Source organism: Patiria miniata, unplaced genomic scaffold, assembly GCF_015706575.1.
Source record: "Patiria miniata isolate m_02_andy unplaced genomic scaffold, ASM1570657v1 HiC_scaffold_3, whole genome shotgun sequence".
NCBI classification, from domain to species: Eukaryota; Metazoa; Echinodermata; class Asteroidea; order Valvatida; family Asterinidae; genus Patiria; species Patiria miniata.
This window is the reverse complement of record NW_024037069.1, coordinates 3,397,579-3,418,529: the sequence shown is the minus strand read 5'-3', so window position 1 is coordinate 3,418,529 and position 20,951 is coordinate 3,397,579. Positions and strand designations below refer to the sequence as shown.

The following is a 20,951-nucleotide window of genomic DNA, read 5'->3' as shown; positions in this document are numbered from 1 at the left end:
ACGAATTCACGCTCTGATTTGATAGATTTTGCGTGACCCGTGACCTGCAAGTAATCACGACCACGACCCTGCAAGGTTTGAAACGGCCGTTAAGACTGAGCATGGAGGCAGAATTAGACCTTCAGGGGCTGAGTCATTCATCACTCTTTTATTCCCATTCTTAAAGCGGCGCCCTTTTTTGGTTGAAAAAGCATAATAATGTAGGAAAATCTGTAAATTGTATCTGTTTTGTAAAATGTTCAACTCCCGTCAGTTGCTCAGGCTCCGTTTTCAAATTCACGAAGGGTCGAAATGCATATCACTCGACGCTCAAAATTTGTCCACATGGTCCGCAATGAAAAAGAAATCACATCCGGTATGGTGTGTATGCATTTCTACGGCAAACTTTTCGGATAGTATTTGCGCGCAATGGCTAACCGCGGTCTACAGCTGCAGCCAGATGCTTTATACATAGGTCATGATAAATTACCCAGAATGCCATCCCAACTTCCTTCACAAGATTCTGTGAAGCTCATCTGCCCTTCCCAGCACCCTGTTTGCAGGGCTGGGGTACGAGAGAAACAACAACACTGTTTAAATCGGTGCCTATTTCTAAGGCTGCATCCGAAATAAACATCGCGAAATCAAACCTTTTGCAACGAAAACATAAATGTATTCCCTGGCAACTTCCTTTCCCCACCAGTTGAGTATAGGCACTCTGAAGTTCATTAACTAGACACCGGTCAAAGTTGAGTGAAGGGGTTCGTGGGGATATTTTTGGACTCAGAACTAAAACGCAAGGTCTGCTTTTACGGGCTCACGCACATCGTGTTTTGAATTAACGAGTTTTGATTCCTGAAGGCCATGACGGACACAAGGTTTCAAATCATATGCAAGAAAAAAGCTATTAGGCCTATACTGAATGCATTGTGGTGTGATACGAGATCGATTGTCGCCTCAGTGCACCTAATAATCATGACATCGTAAGAACCTATTCCAGCGTATAACATGCATATCTTGTTGCTGGATAATTTATACAAAAAAAGTCAGTCTCATACCATTTATGATAAATTTAAGTCATGTATTTTGGACTATCTTTAGACATAAATATGCAAGTTGAGAGTAAATTTGGGGCCTTTCCATTTTGTATACAAATATTTTGATCCAGTACACGTTTCGACCAATATCGATTTTTCCTCCAAGGTTTGCAATTAAGGCTCATTAAGGGAGCGTCATTGAGCCTTACACTTGACTGCAACACGATTCATCGCAATAACAAGGCTTCCCTACCTTTTTGAGAAAATAGCTCATCAACCAGACGTATTTGTCGTAATATCCAATCATGGAACTGAGGTGTGTATGCTTAAGTGAACTAGGGTTTTTTTGGTCGGAGAAAAAAAGTGTTAGATCTTTATAGCTTTCTCACAATTGCCAGCACGAAGAGGGCTTTTTTTAAGTTCGTGCCTCAATGCTCAATTAGGTATTTTGTTTTTATATTCCCCCACAGACACAATTTGCCAAAAAAAACCCATCAGTAAAGACTGACTTGCGTTTATATTCTTCATAAACATATGATCAAATACAAGAAGAGGATAACGTCCATTATAGTTTTCCGTTTGAAAAAAACAACAAAATGTTTAAAGATATATTTATATCCGTGGTATTTTTTATGTTATTTTTCTAGCAAATATTGTTGTCCATTATTGAATGAGGCATTGAACGAACAAGTAACACGACGTAGTAAACGAACCATTTCCACTTTTTTCGGCCGCACTGCAAACTTTCACAGTGGTTCATGAGGTAGTCATTTTTGTCGTGTTCCCTGAATGTATTTCATTAATCGTTACCTGTTGAATGGGATGGCGCCAGACTATTTATGCAGACTTATTTTACTTTAATTTTTTTGTAAATCTGTCTTAAAACATTTGGGAATGTTTATTACAAATTTTAATTATTTATTTTAAGCAGACTTGAATTATTTTAATAATGTACTTGCTGTCATTTATCTTCGCAAGTTCCAAAAATGAAGATGTTACCTCACTTTCAATTCAACATGGCCGACTGGTGAATAAGGCCCGCATAGCTTTTTCTGATTTGCTCGCAGCGGAAGCTGTCATGTACGGAGCCCCTTAAAGGATATTTCCAAAAATCTCGTGCGCACGACTTATATCTCGTGCCCACGACATAATTACCTGGTGCGCACGACTTATATCTCGTGCGCACAACATATATCTCGTGCGCACAACATATATCTCGTGCGCACGACATCAACTTCAAAGGCAAGTTTTGTACTTGGTAACGCATATAGCGCAAAGATCGTATAGCGCTCTGCCGCTGCGGGTCTTAGCGTGCGCGCGGCGTGCAAAAGATCAAAAGGGATGGGACGAAAATGCACGGTGAATGGAACCAAAAACGCACGGTTATGACGTAGGCCGTGCAATGGTTCGATTAATGAATGCCGCGTGACCTACAACCCTCCAATCAAATGACAAGGATTTACTTGAAGGGCGAAAACCTAATTTGAAGGATTTACTTGGCTGTTATAATCCTATTCACCATGGGAGACTGTGTCTTTTTGAGCCCCGGCGTGAATGGGAGTAATAATGAATATCAGTGTTGTGAGTTCCATCAATCAAATGACAAGGATCTATATGTCAGTTATATAATAAAATCTGATGTCGTAAACATTATTCGAGCTGTGGTTTAACTTGCTAGAGGATTGTCTTCTGCACGCACCGTGGTGATGGCCTTCGCTTCATTATAATTGACCTATCGCGGCAGAATCGCGTCAACGAAGCTTGTGAAATATTGTCCAATTACATTATACAAATGGACGCAGAACGCGCACCATCTAAGACAAACAAAACCTAGCGTACACAAATTCCATAGGGTTGTCTAAGGGGCGTGGCTAACCCGCAAACGGCTATAGGTCAATAACGTTTCTGAATTCTGTCTGTAAAATTAGACTTCTGTATCATGGTTACACGCTACACAACAGGGATGGTATAATGTGCCTCGCGCGATAAACTACGCATGCGCAGACAGGACCTTTGGGTTTTCCTGATTATTGGTGAGAAAAAATTCGTTTGAGCGCGCCATCGACCGATCAGTTACTGGCAATTTCGTTTACCTGACGGTCAAACTTCACCTGGAAGCTGGCTCGGGTTATCAGACGCGGGCTAAGTCCACATCTGTGTTTCATCTTGCATCAATGTAGAAAGTGGCGGATTTAAATACTTGTTCTACTGAAACAACTCAAAAAAGGCTTCTCTTTTGCGGCATTCAACATCGTTTGCAATCAGCACCACAAGTTGGACACTCAAAGACGAGCATCGCAATCATCAAAACAACTCCTAAACTGTATTGAATCATGCTTTTTCGTGCAAGTCCTCTCGTCTATTTCCTTGGCGCTGGTGTCATTGGCATGCTCTCCGTAATACTAGTTAACGGAGAATTTGCATGCCCTGGCAACTGGAGCATGTTCGCAGACTCCTGCTTAACCGTCACTCGCGCCGGCTACATCGGCGACGGAGCCACCGCCGGGTGTGCTGCTATTGGCGGCAACCTGGCAGTCCCTCGTAACCCGGAGGAAAACGAGTTCGCGAGACTCTTGCCAGTGCCCGGTCAACCAGTATGGATTGGTTGTCGGAGAATAGCTGTCGAAGTATATCCATGCACAGACGGCGATATTGCAGTACAGTACGGTAACTGGGATCCGTACATGTTCGGTGAAAGTTATTGCGTGTACATGCTGAACGGGACATGGGCGGATGCTGATTGCGAGGATGAACCTCTTAGGCCGGCACTTTGCAGACGCGCTCCCCTGCCCAAGACTCCGGACACCGGTAACTGCGGCAAGACGCTTCAGCGTTGGAGCCTTCTGGCAGCTCGACTGACCGGCCACGTCCTGAGAGAGATCCGAGCACCGAGCCTCAAGCCGTGCGTTCTCGCCTGCGAGGCCGAGCCCCAATGCCGCTCCGTCAACTTCATCTCGGACAGGATGACCGCCGTCGCAGGAGCCATCTGCCAACTCAACAACGCGACTCGCTTCGACGCTGACGCTGATGCATTGGCTTTCGCACCGGCACTCGGTAATCCTTTATGCGTGTATGGTGAGAAATGAATGTTCCAAGAGACCCAGCAAACTATCTATGATGCTCTTTGGAGTTGAACCCGCTTGCTGTGCAACATTCTAAGTTACATAATCATTACAAGACTGCTTCATAAGAATCTACTTTTGAAGATATTTTATCCATCTCCTAAATATTGCTTGTAGGCCTGTACAAGGCAGAAAATATGCCTACTTCTTATTATCTTGAACTCGTTATGACATCCACACAGATGCACTTGCCAACAAAATTCATTCGCACATGAGCCTCAAGCCAGAGACACTGGCTCCCGCCCCCCCCCCCCCCCGTGATTCTCGTGATGGTTTAGACAACTTTTAATCTAACTTTTCAGTCTTGCACCGCGCTTTCTGACTTGATAATGCTTTGGCGCATATCGCATGTTGTTGCCAACGTTAATCAAATGAAAAGGCAGGACAATGACATTTGATTCGGCGTTATATCCAACTAAGATAATATGGAGGTGTACAAAATGATTGAGAACAGACTAACGTTTCTGAAGTTGAAAATGTATACATCAGATTTGATCTAAAACGCATAATTATGATATATATTTTAGGGGGTTTGGGTTCCGCTTTTTTGTGTGTACTCACCCTGTATCATCGCAGTTGTACTCTGCTCACAAAACAATTGGCGACTGAGTTGTTCCCGATCGCCGTAGCTCAGGTGCAGCTAAAAATCCTGAGAAGTCAGTTCGTCGCAAGGTCGACCCGGGGTAGGCTTTTAGGGAAAACGCGATAAGTCGTTGCAGATTTAGTGTACTAGTACCACGTGACTACACTGTAAAAAAAAGGTTCTGATGTTTTTTTGCTCACAAAGCAACGCTGCCAAAGTTTTACAGCAGTTGTGATGGTAGAATTAGAGTTTCAATTACATTTCTTTTTTTAACAGCAGTTGTGATTGTAGAATTCGTTTTTCGATTAATTTGGTTTTTTTTAACAGCAGTTGTGATGGTAGAATAAGAGTTTCAAATAATGTTCTTTTTCAACAGCATTGTTATGGTAGTATTAGAGTTTTAAGTAAATGACTCTTTTTATTTACATTTTGTACTTCATTGCTTAACTAGCACATCAGAGTGAAATGTTCTGTAAATATACGTGGTGTGAAGTTAAATGTACGGGAAAAGTTTTATCAATTGCTTGTTTCGTTGTCAAAACTAGATCATTTTGATGTAGACCACTGCTGTTATCTGTAAAACAAATTTATGTTTTTTACTTAGAATAACTACACAGTGCACTATAGTGGACGGAACACACCCGTGTTGTGAACGAAGTATGATAAAAAAGTATTGCACTGTTTCTGAGAAAGAAGCATGGGCGTTGCGAGGGGGGGGGGGGGAAGGGGGTGCTTGTCCCCCCGGACAAGCCCAAAAAAGAAGAAGAAGAAAAATAAAAATAAAAGGGGAAAACAGAAAAGAAAAAGAGGCACGAAGTCATATTGTTGTTAATGTAGTGGGGTGGGGGTGGGGGGGGCAATGTCCTTGCCCACCCTCGAAAAAATTATCAATCGGAAAAACGCTGGAAAATATGTTTTTTTTTTGGCGGGGGGATGTGCTTGCCCCTTGTAGAAAAAATCCTGGCGACGCCCATGGGCAAGGGGGACCTTGCATAATGATGGTCTATTTAGCAGAGCGCCCCCATTTGGAAGATAGGTACTTTTCACCTCGTAATTACGCTGATGTAAAAAAGTGACCAATGATGCCTCAATAATTTGAAGGAAGGAATTCAAAGTGTGGTATAAAATCAACAAATTGTTTCCTTATGCATGGTTCGAGTGTGCATGAAGTCTGCAGTTAGTTAGGTACATTCAGACGAACCAGTGCTCAGTGTCTAAACATATATTTTGTCGAGTTTCCGTTTTTGTCAAATTTAATTTGACAGTTGACTCTTTCGGTTTCATCAGTTTACTGCAAACCCAAACGAATTATGAACATCTGGTTGTTGGATGAAGTTATAACAGCCATGTCATGCAACGTTCTCATATGCAACCTGAATTGGCTTATGGGTGCACGCCTGTAAATAGGCCTAAACCCATGGGCCGAGCATACCCTCAAAATTTTCGATATTAGAGAGTTCTGAGAGCCATAACATTGGGGAATTGTAGCGATATGGCAATGAACCTCTGGCCCGGACTCGGGGCTTCCAATTCTGAGCATTTTGGACACAATTGGGCTCGAAAGTGGCGATTTTTTGCCATGTTGTGGAGGGATCGTTTTTCAAGATGGCTACGTACCGTTCCGCTTTGGGGAAAATAGGGGTCGTCTTCTATAGGCGAGAATTTCTCGAAAAGTCAATGTTCAACCCACCCAAAAATGATAAGAAATTGGAAGATGACATGTTGATCATCATTTTTCTGTTCAGCTTAAATACCTGTTAGAGTTCTGAGTATTTTAAAAAGAATTGTGAAGTATGGGCATTTAGCACAAGTGTCTGAGGGATTTTTTTGCACTGTTGCTTCCTGTAAGAGGATACCAAACATGGCCGCGCCGCGCATGCGCTTTACAGCGGCAGGGGTTTTTCAGTGGGCGGAATCTACGGGGAGGGGAAAAAATGTTTTAAAGGTATCAACCAGGATTTTTCCGCAACAGATGCTCCCAAATCGTAAGGAAACTGTAGGGTATCAGCCTATTACATCAATTCGATTCGAAAAAGGGGGGGGGGGGGGTATTTTCAGCTTCAAAGAAGCTGAAACTCAATTTATTGTCGTTGGGGGCGCTGTACAGCTAGCAGGCGCAAAAAAACACACACTATTTTCGGGCCCATAATATCGACTTCGAATAATTTTTTTTTCAATTGTTTTTTGATGGAATATGAGTAACGGATCCTTCAACTTGCCGTAAAAGTGCATGGTTTGGGGTAAATTAAAAAATTGTCGGGCCTATCAAAGGGTGCACACCTGTAAATAGGCCTAAACCCATCCGCCGAGCCCATGCATAAAAGTTATACCCTCAAAATAATCTATATTAGAGAGTTTTGAGAGCCATAACATTGGGGAATGGAAGAGATGTGGCAACGAACCTTTAGCCCGGACTCGGGGCTTCCAATTCTGAGCATTTTGGATACAGTTGGGCTCGAAAGTGGCGTTATTTTGCCATGTTGTGGAGGGATCGTTTTTCAATACCGTTCCGCTTTGAGAAAATAGGGGTCGTCGTCTTTGGGCGAGAATTTCTCGAAAAGTCAATGGTCAACCCACCAGGATGACATGTTGATCATCATTTTTCTGTGCAGCCTAAAACCTTTGAGAGTTCTGAGTATTTTTAAAAGAATTTTGAACTATGGGCATTTAGCACTAGTGTCTATGGGATGTTTTGCACTGTTGCACCCTAATGGGAGGGACCATGTTATGAGTGATGCATGCTGGGATACAACATTAGGCTTGGGCGATGTAGCGATGCATCGATTTATGACGTATCGATTTATGACGTAGGCGGAGACTTCCGTAGTGGGGTGCACGTCAGCAACGTTGAAAATGTGTCTAATTCGTACAGCTGAAGGGGTAAATCTACAATCCCGGCCAAAATGGTTGGGACACTTCCTGAGCCTGCCACGGTCATCCACTCCCCCGCTCCCCCGGTCAATGTTTTTATCTCCAGCTGATGGAACACAAATCGCGTAATGAGAGACAACATTGAACGGGGGCCGGGGGTTGGGGGCCAGCGATCTTGGCCAGGATTGTAGGTCGACCTTTATAAAGGCGTGTATATAGGATCTTTTTTTCCGTGCATTTTGTTCGTTTCCAATAATAAAACCCGAAAAAAAAGAATTTTCTAAACCTGACCAGCTGAAGTTTCAGCTCAGTGGACCATACACTTCTGAGACGATGCACAATCTTTTGATTCCCAAAAAACGATTCCGTCGATAGCACTCTCTATTTCCAAAAATCAGTCGATTGACTGATCGTTGGAAATCAAATGATTTTGAAATTTCAGCTCAGTGGACATAACACTTCTGAGGAAGCATAGCCATATTGTATCACACCAGGTCACATCGATTCCCATCTACTTGCATTTTATTATTAGGCAACAGCCTGAGGCAATATTAGGCCAAAAAAATAAAAAATAAGTCGGTCTCTGGTCAGCGCGCGCGTCGATTTTAATCATGCGCATCGATCTTTTTTTTCTCAAAAATGTTCCGCGGTAGCTCCAACAGCGCCCTCTATTTCCGCACCTCCTCAATTTTTTTTACCAAAGAGCACCAAGGGATGGGAAATTGCACCAAGGAAAATGATCGAAAGCACCAAGGCAAATTATGGAGGACACCAATGTACATGAGGACACCAAAAAAGCAAAATAGTACCCCACCTTGTCTGTACAATCCAAGCTTGAAAAAAAAAAAAAAGCCGCGTGGCCGCGTCAATTCCGGAACTTTGGTATGACCAGAGAATATTTTTTTGGGGCCTTACTAGGCAAATATTTTCATATCAATCTTCTCGGTGGCTATAGTGGTAAAGAATAAGGTCAGTTGTCCTTTGTACAACTGACCTTATTCTTCATCATACAACTATGTCCATTTCATAAAGACCGTGGAAAATCCTTGAGCTGAATAGGCTATACTAAAACCACGTTGCTGTTTGTTAACTGTGGCGTTTCACTAACGTCAGATGGCCTAAGTTGCCTAAGTGAGTTGTGTGGACTAGGCCTAGTAACTTTCGGGAATTAAGCAAATAAGGTCACGTTCTCGCTATGGCCCTTCCCCATTGTCTCGTAAAGCATGCAGTATATAGGCTAGTCGAGTGCCCACTATTCTATTGCCTGTGAGTGAACTCTCTGTGATTCAGTATGGTACACCACGAGGAAACCCAGAGCTTTACAGTTTTTTTGACGACAACCACTGCAAAGAGTTTATACACAAGGTAAGCGAATTCAATTGTTGTTATACCGAACGTCGCTATACCGAACGCCGCTATACTGAACACTCGGCTACACCGAACATCGTCCTTGGCTCTCGAGTTTTGTGTACAAAATGTACCGAATATTGTTGTTGAAAAATGTCAACAGAAAAGCGAAAAGTTGCTATTATTTCCCCAAGGAATAGAAGGCGAAAGCCACCCATTGCTGTAGGTAGTTGCACACAATCTGTGTAATTACATTACTGAATAGTCGGTACGTGTTCAAAGTCATCTTTCAGTATAAACTAGAAGTACCAGGGCGTGTAGGGGTTCTGGCCCTGTTTATTGAAAAGTAAGTACCGGAGCACCGGCAGCTTAAAAAAAAATCGCTTTACAGAACGATCGCTAATTACGAACAATTTCTGTGGATTCCGCGATGTTCGTTATAGTGGCGTACGTATGTTACTTTGTCTAGGTTTAAATCTAGAGACGATCAATGCTCCACAAAGACCAAGGTTTTCCCGTCTCTTTTTATAAATGCATTTCTTTGAACTATGGGCTTACGCGAGGTGATTAATTATTCATGTACGTATTTCGTGCATAATGTAGCGACTCCCTCTGGTGTAATATTCCTTTTTAAAACAAATTTGGAATGTTTTGGTCACATCTTGAGCTCTTAAGTGTGCCATTTGTAGAATTATTATTTTACAAGCTGATTTACCCGATCATAGATCGGGTAGGGCGTAGTGTTGGGGATGGAAATGTGGGGAGTTAAATGTAAATGGGGGATATAGTTGAGGAGACATGCAGTTATAGAAAAGCAATTTCTGTGGTGTGAATTGAGGCAATTTCTGACCACTAAAACCAATTTCAGCAAAAGATCATCTTTTAAAGTTTTGAGTTTGGAGTAATTGAATCAGCTATACATGTATTCTGAGCAATAGAATCATTATTGTAGGCTACAATTTTTATTCGGGGAAGAAAAAGTGTGGGGGGACCAAACAATGTCCCCCGCTTTAAAATGTGGGTGGGGGGGGGGGGGTTCCCCGTCCCCCGTTGATTTACACACATGCTAATTATTTACCATGGCAACTGTCTGTAAATGTTCCCGTTGGTCTGTTAAATTGGCATTTTGTGAGGCAGTCGCATTTGGAAAACGTAGTGAAAAGGTTACCGTAGTACACAGGCGAAGGCTGATTGTACAGTTTTGACAATAAATCATAATGCAATAAAACGTGAAGGTGTCATTTGAAATGAAAATGTTGAGTGTTTCCGGTTTGAATCATGGAGGAATTAGGTCATAATGAAGTTTCAGTATTGGACTCTTCAACAAACGTAAACTTGAACTTCTTACAATTTGCGAGACTGTCTGCGAGGAAAAAGTCGATTCAACTTTTATTCAAGTTGGTTCAACCATCTAGGCTATATAAGAGCAAGTTTACTCGGCCTCCGAAAAAAGTTTGCTCCTGAAAGGATCCGAGACCGCGGACTTCCGCGACATCAAAATCGCTCCACGTCCGTGGAAAAATGTAGAGGGTGTCTTTCGCCGGATCGGACATTTTTTCGTCGATTTTTTTGTGACTGCGTTAAAGATTGCGATATTTGAAGAAATGCATCGATCCTTCGTTGATCCCAAACAGGCCCCCGAAATTATAACGCGACACTGAATTATACGTGGCGGGCAGCGAACTCACAAAGCTCAGCCTTGGTGGAAGCATGGAGCTGAATTAACACACAATGGAAGCAACAGAGCACTCTATCACGTCACATGCTTGTGCTTCAAATAGCGAGCACCGTAGACTCAACCTCGTTTCCAGGGTGTGGAGCAGGCTGCAGTACGCGTTGCCATCGACGGTTTTACGCATAGCCCGGAAGTACTACGTACGCAGTGTAGTCTTTCGATTAGTCAGACCGCGCAAGGCATACTAATGTGTAGTCCTTCTGAGTTTTCGTTGCACTCGGCGCACGGGCGGCAAGCAAAGCACAGGAAAGAACAGGGACACTTGGTGGCCACGCACCATGGAGAAAAAATATTTTGCCAAGGCCACCCCAGACTACCGTTTTGTGAACACTTTTGCAGAATGGCTGAGTAGAACACGTAAACGAAACCCCTACGTTGACCTCGCTGACCTCGCACAGTCTAGACTCGCAGCATTACGGACACACTCTCGCAAAATGTGGTCCGGGTGCTTTCTATACAAAAACCTCGTTGGCTCGGGGTTTTGTACGTAAACCTTATCAGTCAGCCGATCACGCTCAATTGACTTCGGCCAAACCGCAGTCCCATCATAAGAAATAAGTGAACAATGTTATCCGGACCATTTTTCCGAGAGTGTGTCTGTAATGGTTGAAGGGCTTTTAAAAAGAACTTTTGCAAATGGGAAAGACACTTTGGAAAAATCCAATCAGTTTTAATATGCTTCATGAATGTCTAAATAAACGAGCACATTTTTAACAGTATTTAATTACTATAGGTTTTCCCGGACAATTTCGGAACATGTGTACACGAATTTGTAAAAGAAGCATTCGTTTTCGTGCGAAATAGAATGAACCTTCCAAATCTCTGTTTCTATTTAACAAATGATAATTCTTTTTCCGTGAAGGTGCATTCAGTCGTAAAAAATCAGCGTACGATTTCCCGAATGTGCACTGCATTTAGCGTATTGACATTTCATTTTAGCGCGAAATCGAAGGCACATCCGCAATCCTATTTTCCTTTTAATTTGTCATCAATCTTTTTCGCTAAATGTGCAGCCAATTTCCCTTGCAGTGTTATTTAACGTATGCCTGGTCAAGCAGTGGAATTCATTTATGTGTTAAAGTAACATTTTAGGAATGCTTGATTGAATGATTGAATTTTTGAAAGTTCATGATGATTGAGCTAAAACCAAGAGGTGTAGTCTTTTGAAACATACCAACTATTGTAATAAATCCTATATAAAAACCTAACCTTAAGAAAATCGTTCTTTTTCTGCTCAGCATTTGCCACAATCGCATCATATAGCCAAGAGTCTCAGTTCACATAGTCCTAAAATATCCAATAATGGCTGCAAGAGGGAGATACCGACGAATCTCGGACGTTGACCGAAATCTCCTCATCGATGCCTTTGAGGCTGACGACGCTGACTATCTGCAGGTAGCAGATACGCTGGGCATCAAGCACTCAACGGCCAGATCAATCGTTGGCGTATATCTTCGGGATGGTCGTCGTAATAAGCTGCCGAAAGGAGGACCCATAAACCAGAAGGTTGACGACGACATGAGAGATGCCCTTCAAGGATATCTAGATGACAACCCCCTTCTAACTTTGCGTCAACTCAATACTCAACTGCGAGCTGATCTTCCCGATAAGCCCTTCGTGACCACTAGTACCATCGCTAGAACTCTAGATGGTATGCTTATAACTCTTAAACTAGCGGAAGATGTTCCAGAACAGAGGAATGAGCCACGCATATTAGATGCACAAGTCATATTTGGAAATTGGTTTCTTCAGGTTGGTGTCCTTGGCCACACTGTGTACATTGACGAGACTGGGTATAACATATGGACCCGTCGGTCTTATGGTCGCGCTCCTCGTGGAGAGCCAGCAAGGCGTGTCGTCCATGGCCAGAGAGGCAAGCAAGTCAACATCACGTTTGCCATTTCTGGTGAGGTTGGACTTGTGGCTCACAGAATATCATCAGAGACTGTGACGAGAGCGACTTTTGAGGATTTCTTAGCGACGACTGTACAAGAATGCGGTATGTTATTCCCGGCAGGCGAACACATATATCTGATATATGACAACGCTCGTCCTCATATCCGAGCCCAACTACCCCCTGATGCCGGCAATTTCACCATCAAGTTGCTGCCCCCATACTCGCCATTCTTAAATCCTACGGAAATGGCGCACTCAGCTTTCAAGGCGGGAGTGAAGCGCACGCTGGGGCTTCCTGAATGGCAGGACAGATTTGGAGACCAAGACGCAAGAGTCCAAGCTGGTGTGAACCTGCAAGTCTGGAGATCCCTCCGTCTCCAGGAGGTGGCTGCACTCAACATTGGTTGTGCACCGCCTGGTACATCATTCTCAGACATATCTCCCTCGATGTCTTGGTAGACAGGTCATTGAAGGATAGACAATCGAACTGATAAAACGAGAGAGAACCTTAAGAAATACATAAAGAAATTAAAATACAATTAAGATAATGAACCAACAAAAAGTCCCCATGCAGATCCCATGTAACATGGCACGTGATGTGTCCCTTTACCGTTTCAATAATATGGCTACATGATTATTTTTATTGATTTCATATTGGTCATATTTATATCAAATTCACATTTCATTTGCCTACATTTCACATAGGCCTTTGTGTATATAAGAACAAACACATTAATGATCAATAAGGCATACATTGATTAATTAATGAATCAAAGTTGTATCATGATTTGAATAGGCCTGTAAAATTTATTTAAATTGAATGCAAAAAATGCGAATTTAAATTGTAACAAATGAAAAAGAATGTTCAATTCAGCCCGTGTCACAATAGACAATCGATTTTCTGCGAATTGGATTGCACATTCGTAATAATCGGCAACGCATACGTCAAACCGAAAACCTAATCACGTATTTGTAATCCCTTAAATGAAACGCTATGCACATCCATTCATTTGATTGATGCAAAATGAAATTGAATGCTAGTTATTGCGAAAATGAAACCAGGATGTACGTCGTTCTCAAACTCGGCGCCAAATTGAATTTATGTTTTACAAATTCAAACGCACATTTTCCGAAATTGTCCGGGAAAACCTATATTATTTTTTTGGTGTGGTGGTGGGGGGGGGGGGGGGGGGGGGGAGTGGCTGGCTGGGGGGGGGGGGGGGGTGCCAGACAGAAGATATATCAGAATGGCGCAATAAGACCGACAGCGGGCGCAATAATTTTGATTAGGGTTTCAAAAATTTCTACGCGTCCGAGTCGTTCATTTGCATAAAAAGTGCCCCCACAATTTTTTGTAAAAAACGAGACCGTCTAGTTTAAAAATCGGTGGAATCGTGCGAATATAGCCGAGGATCATCTCCCTAGCTTTTGGGCTATTATCTAAGAGCAGATTTGATAAAATTAGGGTAAAAAAATGGGTCCTATTTGCAGTAGGGATGCCACTGGTAACTTTGGCAGTATGCAGGCTCAGCATTACCGGCAGGCTTCAAGCATTACGGACACACTCTCGCAAAATGTGGTCCGGGTGCTTTCTATACAAAAACCTCGTTGGCTCGGGGTTTTGTTCGTTTAAACCTTATCAGTCAGCCGATCACGCTCAATTGACTTCGGCCAAACCGCAGTCCCATCATAAGAAATAAGTTAACAATGTTATCCGGACCATTTTTTTCCGAGAGTGTGTCTGTAATGAGAAAAGCCAGCACAGGGGGCGGCCAGGCAGTCAACGTGAAAGCGCACACAACGGCAAATTCCTGCGCAAAACGCAGTCACGAAAAATCGACGAAACGGATCGCCGGTCCGTACCGGAAAATCAGGACGACCCGAAGTGTCCGACCCGGCGGAAGACACCCTCCGCATTTTTCCACGGACGTGGAGCGATTTTGGCGCCGCGGGAGCCCGGGGTCTCGGATCCTTTCAGGAGCAAACATCGTCTCGGAGGCGAGTGAACTTCTCTCTTATATGTATAAATGTTGTCCTCATGCCATTATTGTTCGAGTAATCAAAACTAATGCCGGTTATTGTAATTATTTGTCGCGAATTATGGGGGGTTGCGGTAAACTCGGTAGAGCGAGCACATGGTTTGTCCCTTTTCATTCGCAATGCTTCTTTCCGAGGGAGGGCTAAAGAAACGCTGAATTCTTTACTCAATTACTGCCTTTTTTGGGGTAAGTTAAGTTTAAATCAAGTCATAAGCTGTTACTTTAAGAGACTTAGAACATGTTGGTTGGCGTGATAATTGTGTATTTAATGTGTCATGGTGTTTGTTTGACGTGCAACTCTTTGGTGATGTCAAAGCCATTGCAAAGTTGTGCGAGCGTGCCTTGTGCACTACGTGCGCTGTGTTTTATCTGTAAGTTGCGACATTGTACATGTACATGTATTACAACAGTATTGTTTGTACGTGCGCACAGTGCAAATCAGTATCACGCTTTATTGGTTGACGTGCTGTCTCAAAGATTTATGTCTGGTTTGTAAGGGCATTTTTGTTTACATTTATTTTTTTAGCCTACTCCTGATTCACATGCAGTAGTCCAAATTCAAGGACCGGCATATAGCCAAGGTTATTTTGCACCAGGCTAAGACTGGGTTTCTATATTGTAGTCATGGTTATTCATTTATCAATTAGGCTAGCTATTTTCATAAGGGTTTGGGGAGGACACTGGACTGCATACAGAGCAACAAATGTCATTATAATTTTATAAAGTAACACATATTGTGTTTAATATTTATTTAAGTTAATTAATCTTCGGTATGTACAACTCAAAATTATTTAGAATCAAATATTTTCATTGACAGAGTTTTGCTTCAGACAGAGTACATTGTCATTTTAACTCATTCAAAATAAATTGGAAATTTGGAAACAACATCTACATGTTTGTGTCCACACCTTTCCCTTTCTTGAGGAGAAGTGGAACCAACACCTATAACTCATAGGGGAGCCACGGCCTCGTCACAGTAATAATAAGCTTATAGGAGAAAATATAGGTTTTCCCGGCCAATTTCCTAAAATGTTCTTTCACTTCTGAAAACCGGTCATTCATATTCGTCTGAAGGGGAGAATCGCTCGGAACACGCGTTTCATTTTCGCTACCAGAGCCTTCGGTTCCATTTCTGTTCAATCAATTACGTGATTGAGCAGCACCTTTCATTTATGTCCATACAGATTCGTTTACATGACTTCTTTTTCGTTTTTAGAGGTCGATTTCAAACATTGACCCTTCTATTTCACTTTAAGTTTAATGTCACCGGCTCCAGATACAATTCGGGGTTTCTTTTTCATTAACCGTCAATCAAATTAGCCGTACCTGAAATCAATTTAAACAAGATTATGCTTGCGTAAATGAATGCACATGTAACGTGATTGGCCGTCGATCTGTTTCTCAAAACCGAATGCACATACAATGAAAACGATTGAACTTTCGTTGAATTGAAATGGGATTAAAGACGTGCATTCAAATTCAGACGAAACGGAATGACCGAATTTTAGAAATGAATGAACATTTCGGGAAATTGGCCTGGCACTTTAAAACAGTAAGGAAAAAAACACGAACTTAATCCACTTCCCTTTTTTTAAAAGAAACATACTCGAGCCCTCTTGGGCTCCCGAAAATAGGGTTCTGAAGCCGCCATATTTCTAGGTCTGTTATGTTTGCATATTAAATTATTGATTATATTATTTACTGCTTTTAGGCCTTTTGTTTCCCTTTTTTCTCTCTCTTTTTTGGGGGTGGGGGTAGACATGTACGTGTGTACTAAGCGTCTCCATCTGTGTCTTTCTATTCTCAGAAAAGCGTTACAGAGCACCTGCAATGTATTTAGGCATCCTGCAGAGAGCGGCTGGCAAAATTAACAGGTAGGTGTGTTACGGTTGATCAATATCCTAACAAATACAATCACCATTATAAGTGTCCTAAATTATGAGTGATCAGTAAATCATCCGTCTTTCCTTTCTGTCACGATCTTTACAGATATCGGGCAACAAAATCAGAATAAAAGTTACAGCAAGAATAGGGAAGAGGCGACAACGACAGTGTGGTGGGTATAGCGAGGTTCTGCAATAAAGAAGTCTTACAACCAGAGCGTATTCATCATGGATGAACCTGAAGTCCAAGTAAAGAACCCAAAGCCTCTGAAAGAAGTTGAGACTGAAAAGAAAGGCAGTGGTTGTCATGGTCTCTCCTCCGCGCAAAAGAGAATGGTCATGATGCAGCAAGCAGCCCCCGAATCGACCGCTTATGTTGAAACGTTTGCGGTTTGCACCACCAACCATATTGAACCACAGGATGTTTTCAAGACTTTTACCTCACTGCATCCCATACTGACATCCAAAATAGACATGGATGAAACTAGAAAGGAGTTTGTTGTTACTTTGGGTAGCAATGTGGCCTTCGACGTCAAACCTGAAATCTTAGATGCTGACATCGATGTTGAGGATTACATCAAGCAGTCAACACCATTGATGGATATTTTTCGTGGACCCCTCGTCAATTATCGGTACTGCATTCAGGGAGAAAACAACATCCTAGTACTTCATTTTCACCACGTGATCGTCGACAGCGTAACATTCATCAATCTCTTGAGAAACATCAACGGTCTTATAGCGGGCGCCTCCAACGTTCAAGGAGCTCCATTATCAGCTACACCCTATTCATCATTTGTAGACTGGGAGAGTGCTGAACGAGAATCAGCACGACACAGAGCTGACCAAGTTTTCTGGAAAGAGACTTTCTCAAGCATTCCAACTCGGGCAAGTTTGGCTGTTCTCCCTTTGAGCGAGCGTGAATGGAGCGACGCAAATATCTACAAGGCGAGGCAGGCCAAAATCATCCTCCCAAGAGAGTCGATGGAATCGATCAGAAAGTACTGCCAGTCGATTGGCGTGACGCCATTCAAGTACTATCTGGCTTGCACCATGCTGGTTTACCAGCGTTACATCGGGACTGAAGACGTTACTCTTGCAGTCCCGGTTTCAACAAGACCTCGGACACACCAAAACACCGATGGTCTCTTTGTCAACACAGTTCTGTTTCGAAAAGTTCTGCGAACCGACATCACCTTCACAGATTACGTGAAAGATGTTGCCGATAGCTGGATGGAGACGTACAGTCACTCTCAGTATCCTATTGAAGAGGTTGTTAAGATCGTAAAAGAGGCGCATGGAATGAGTATGTCATCATTCTGTTGCATGATGTTAAATAGCTACACCATGCAGACATCTAAGGTGATGCGTATACCTGCAAAGCACGCCAAGATGCCCGTAGACTTTGACGTCATTTTCAAGAGAGATGAGAAGACAATCGAAATCGTTGTAGAATGGGCAGACGAATTAATTGAAGCAGGTGTAGCTCAGAGATTGGCTGAAGGTGTTACTCATACGTTCTGTGAAGCCTATCAACAAGCAGACAATGTCACGCAGAGCATTCAAGTTTTATCCACATCTGAGCTCGATCTTCTTGAGTCGTTCAGTCATCATCTTGAGAAAAGTCAAACCATCCCTGAACAACCAGTCCACTTGGTATTTGAAGACCACGCTGTCAAGAATCCAGATTTGATCGCAGTGTCTTGTAGAGACGTCTCTCTCACATACAAGCAGCTCAATGTCATGGCATCCAGCATTGCTCGGGGTCTCCTTGAAAACACCGACCAACTTACACTTCAAAAGAGACCGGTTGCCATCGTCATGCAGAAGGATGAATACACAGTGGCATCGGTACTCGGAATCTGGAAAGCCGGAGGTCACTTCTTACCTGTTGTAGTAAGTAATCAGAATCCATTGAAGGGAATCTTTGAGAGGTGTGAGCCAGCTGCTGTGCTGTACAACACTCGACTCGAGGCTTTATCCATCCCCACCACATCAAGGAAGCAATGTCCTGTCCTTAATGTCAAAGATCTCATCACGTATCCTGCAGATGATATGGTTCAAAGCAGAGTGGTCGGGAACACACCCGTAGACAACTTGGCATATGTAATCAGGACATCCGGTTCATCAGGAATCCCCAAACAATGCAACATTTCTCACAGGAGCCTTGGTATTATAGCTGCAGCCTATAAAAAGATGTACAAGTTACCTGACATGACAGTGAACTGTCTTCAGTGGGCACCCATCTCATTTGACGTCTTCACAGGGGATCTGGTCAGAGCCCTAGTATGTTCTTTTGGCCGATTGACAATCTGTCCAGATGAATTCCGGTTGGATGTCTTCCACATACTCGATCTCATCCACGAGCAGAGTGTCACTGTGGCAGAGTTCACACCACAGTTTGCTCGACAGCTTGTGGAGGCTGCCAAGCCTGATCAGCTTGAATCGCTCCATATCTTGATCATTTCATCAGATGTACTCCAAGTACACATCTACAACAAAATCAGGGATCTCTTGAAGCCAACCCAAAGAGTATTCAACACTTACGGGTTGACAGAGGCTACCATTGACTCGTCTTGCTTTGAAGGACCAGTGTTGTCAAGGACCAGGAGTGGCATGGTGCCGATTGGGAAACCATTTCCTAGTGTTCGGTTCCATGTCTTGAACCCCTCAACCTTACGACCATGCCCAGTGGGTACAGTCGGTGAACTGTACATCAGTGGTGATGTCTTGGCATCTGGGGATGCAGAGCTTGTTCACTTGGAGCATGTTCAATGTGTGGCACTGAAGACAGGTGATGCAGCTTACTGGCTGCCAACTGGAGACATTGATCTGATGGGTAGATTGGATAGCATGGTCAAACTAAGAGGGTTCAGGATTAGCACTACAGAGATAGAAAACAAAATACTGCGACTTGTTCCGGGAGTAAAGGCTGCCTGTGTTGTACCGATGACTACCAGTGAAGAGTCTGACAGTACTGGGTCTTTGTGCGCCTTTCTGGTGCTTGATGAGAACAGCCAAACTGGTGGTATCGAGATAGGTCGCAGATATGTTTGCCAAAAGCTACAAGGTGATCTTCCGCTTTACATGCTGCCCAATCGTGTCAGCACCATAGACGAAGTGCCGCTATCTGCTCACGGAAAGGTCAACTACAAAATGCTCCCGAGTATCAATGATGTTGTCAAGATGGAGACTAAGGAGGAGACCACGGATAACACGGAGGAAACTAAAACTGTCTCAACTTTGAGAATGCTGTTGGCTGAAGCGATGGGCTTTCCAGACTCAAGTCGAATTCCAAGTGACACAACTTTCATGGAATTAGGCGCCCACTCTCTCGTCCTGGTAAGATTGTCGGTGCTTCTAAGACAGAAAACAACCTTTGATGTCAAGGTAACGGATCTGTTGAGGTATCCATCCATACGTTCCCTTGCTGATTACATTGAACAGAAAACATGATTTGTATAGACGTGCAGACGTACCTCTTCAACGGTGAAAAAGAGAGATGAGATAATCTTGAATGCCATCTCAACTATTCAGGGGCGTAGCACGGTCATTTTTATTAGGGGGTGTAATTTTTTTTGAAAAGGGCACTTGCACATCCGCGCTGTTCAAAATCGACAATTATGCACACAAAGGGCCAATATATGGTGCTTTTTAGGGCGATACATGTGCGAAATTCTGAAAAAGGCACCCGAAAAGGCAGATGCCACTAAAAAGGGCAACACTTCTTTTTTGCAAAGGGCACTGGTTCAGAAAAAAGGGCGATTCGTAAAAAAGGGCACTCTTTACAAATTATGGGGGGGGGGGGGGGGGGGGGGGGGAGGGGGGGGGTTAAGCCCGTTGAAAAAAGGGCATTTGAATGGAAAAAGGCAGTCTTTACAAAATAAACCCCCCTACCCCCCCCCCCCCCCGCTGGCTACGCCTTTGCTATTTATTAACATACTTTTATAAAATATGGTTATGCTTCAATCTCTTCAGATAGACAAATATTCGCTTGCATGGGTGTCGCGAAGGGGGGAGGAGCAAGGGGGCAACCCCCCTCCGGAAAAGCAAAAAAAAAAAAGAAATGAAAAAAAAATGAAAAAAAAAAGAAAGAAAATGAAAAAAAGAAGAAGAGGAGCGAATCATAATACTTTATATTTAATAACATGGACGGTTTTTAACAAAACCTCTACCATCCCCTTTGGATTTATCCACAGCCGATAATTTCTTCCTTTGCTTCTGGTGAGTGCTTTGCTCCCCCCCCCCCCCTCTAGAAAAACTGGCGACACCCATGGAAAGAGGTTTGTTTAATGCCATGGTTTTACTCTATACATGTATTGTCATCCACACTTTTAACGGTTTTCTGTAATTATAACTTGTTCCAGTAAATCTCCATTTTGTTGTCCCGACGAAGGTTGTGATTATCAGTGCGACGAATTCCGGCACGTAATCATGTTACACCCGAGGACCCTTGCCTGCA

At 43.0% G+C, this 20,951-nt stretch overlaps 3 protein-coding genes across 3 annotated transcripts; all 3 read left to right on the top strand.

The window, feature by feature from the left end:
• The first annotated feature begins 3,113 nt into the window (after positions 1–3,113).
• On the top strand, positions 3,114–4,359 carry LOC119738057. The gene has a single exon (XM_038212782.1). It carries the CDS (start codon positions 3,350–3,352, stop codon positions 4,100–4,102), a length of 753 nt encoding a protein of 250 aa, XP_038068710.1. The 5' UTR covers positions 3,114–3,349; the 3' UTR covers positions 4,103–4,359.
• A 7,556-nt stretch (positions 4,360–11,915) lies between these two features.
• On the top strand, positions 11,916–13,265 carry LOC119738056. The gene has a single exon (XM_038212781.1). The coding sequence runs from the start codon at positions 11,977–11,979 to the stop codon at positions 13,027–13,029; it is 1,053 nt and encodes a 350-aa protein (XP_038068709.1). The 5' UTR covers positions 11,916–11,976; the 3' UTR covers positions 13,030–13,265.
• Positions 13,266–16,411: 3,146 nt separating this feature from the next.
• LOC119738055 (bacitracin synthase 2-like) lies at positions 16,412–20,083 on the top strand. The gene is made up of 2 exons (XM_038212780.1): positions 16,412–16,483; positions 16,599–20,083. Exon 2 carries the CDS (start codon positions 16,721–16,723, stop codon positions 19,943–19,945), a length of 3,225 nt encoding a protein of 1,074 aa, XP_038068708.1. The 5' UTR covers positions 16,412–16,483; positions 16,599–16,720; the 3' UTR covers positions 19,946–20,083.
• The last annotated feature ends 868 nt before the right edge of the window (positions 20,084–20,951 follow it).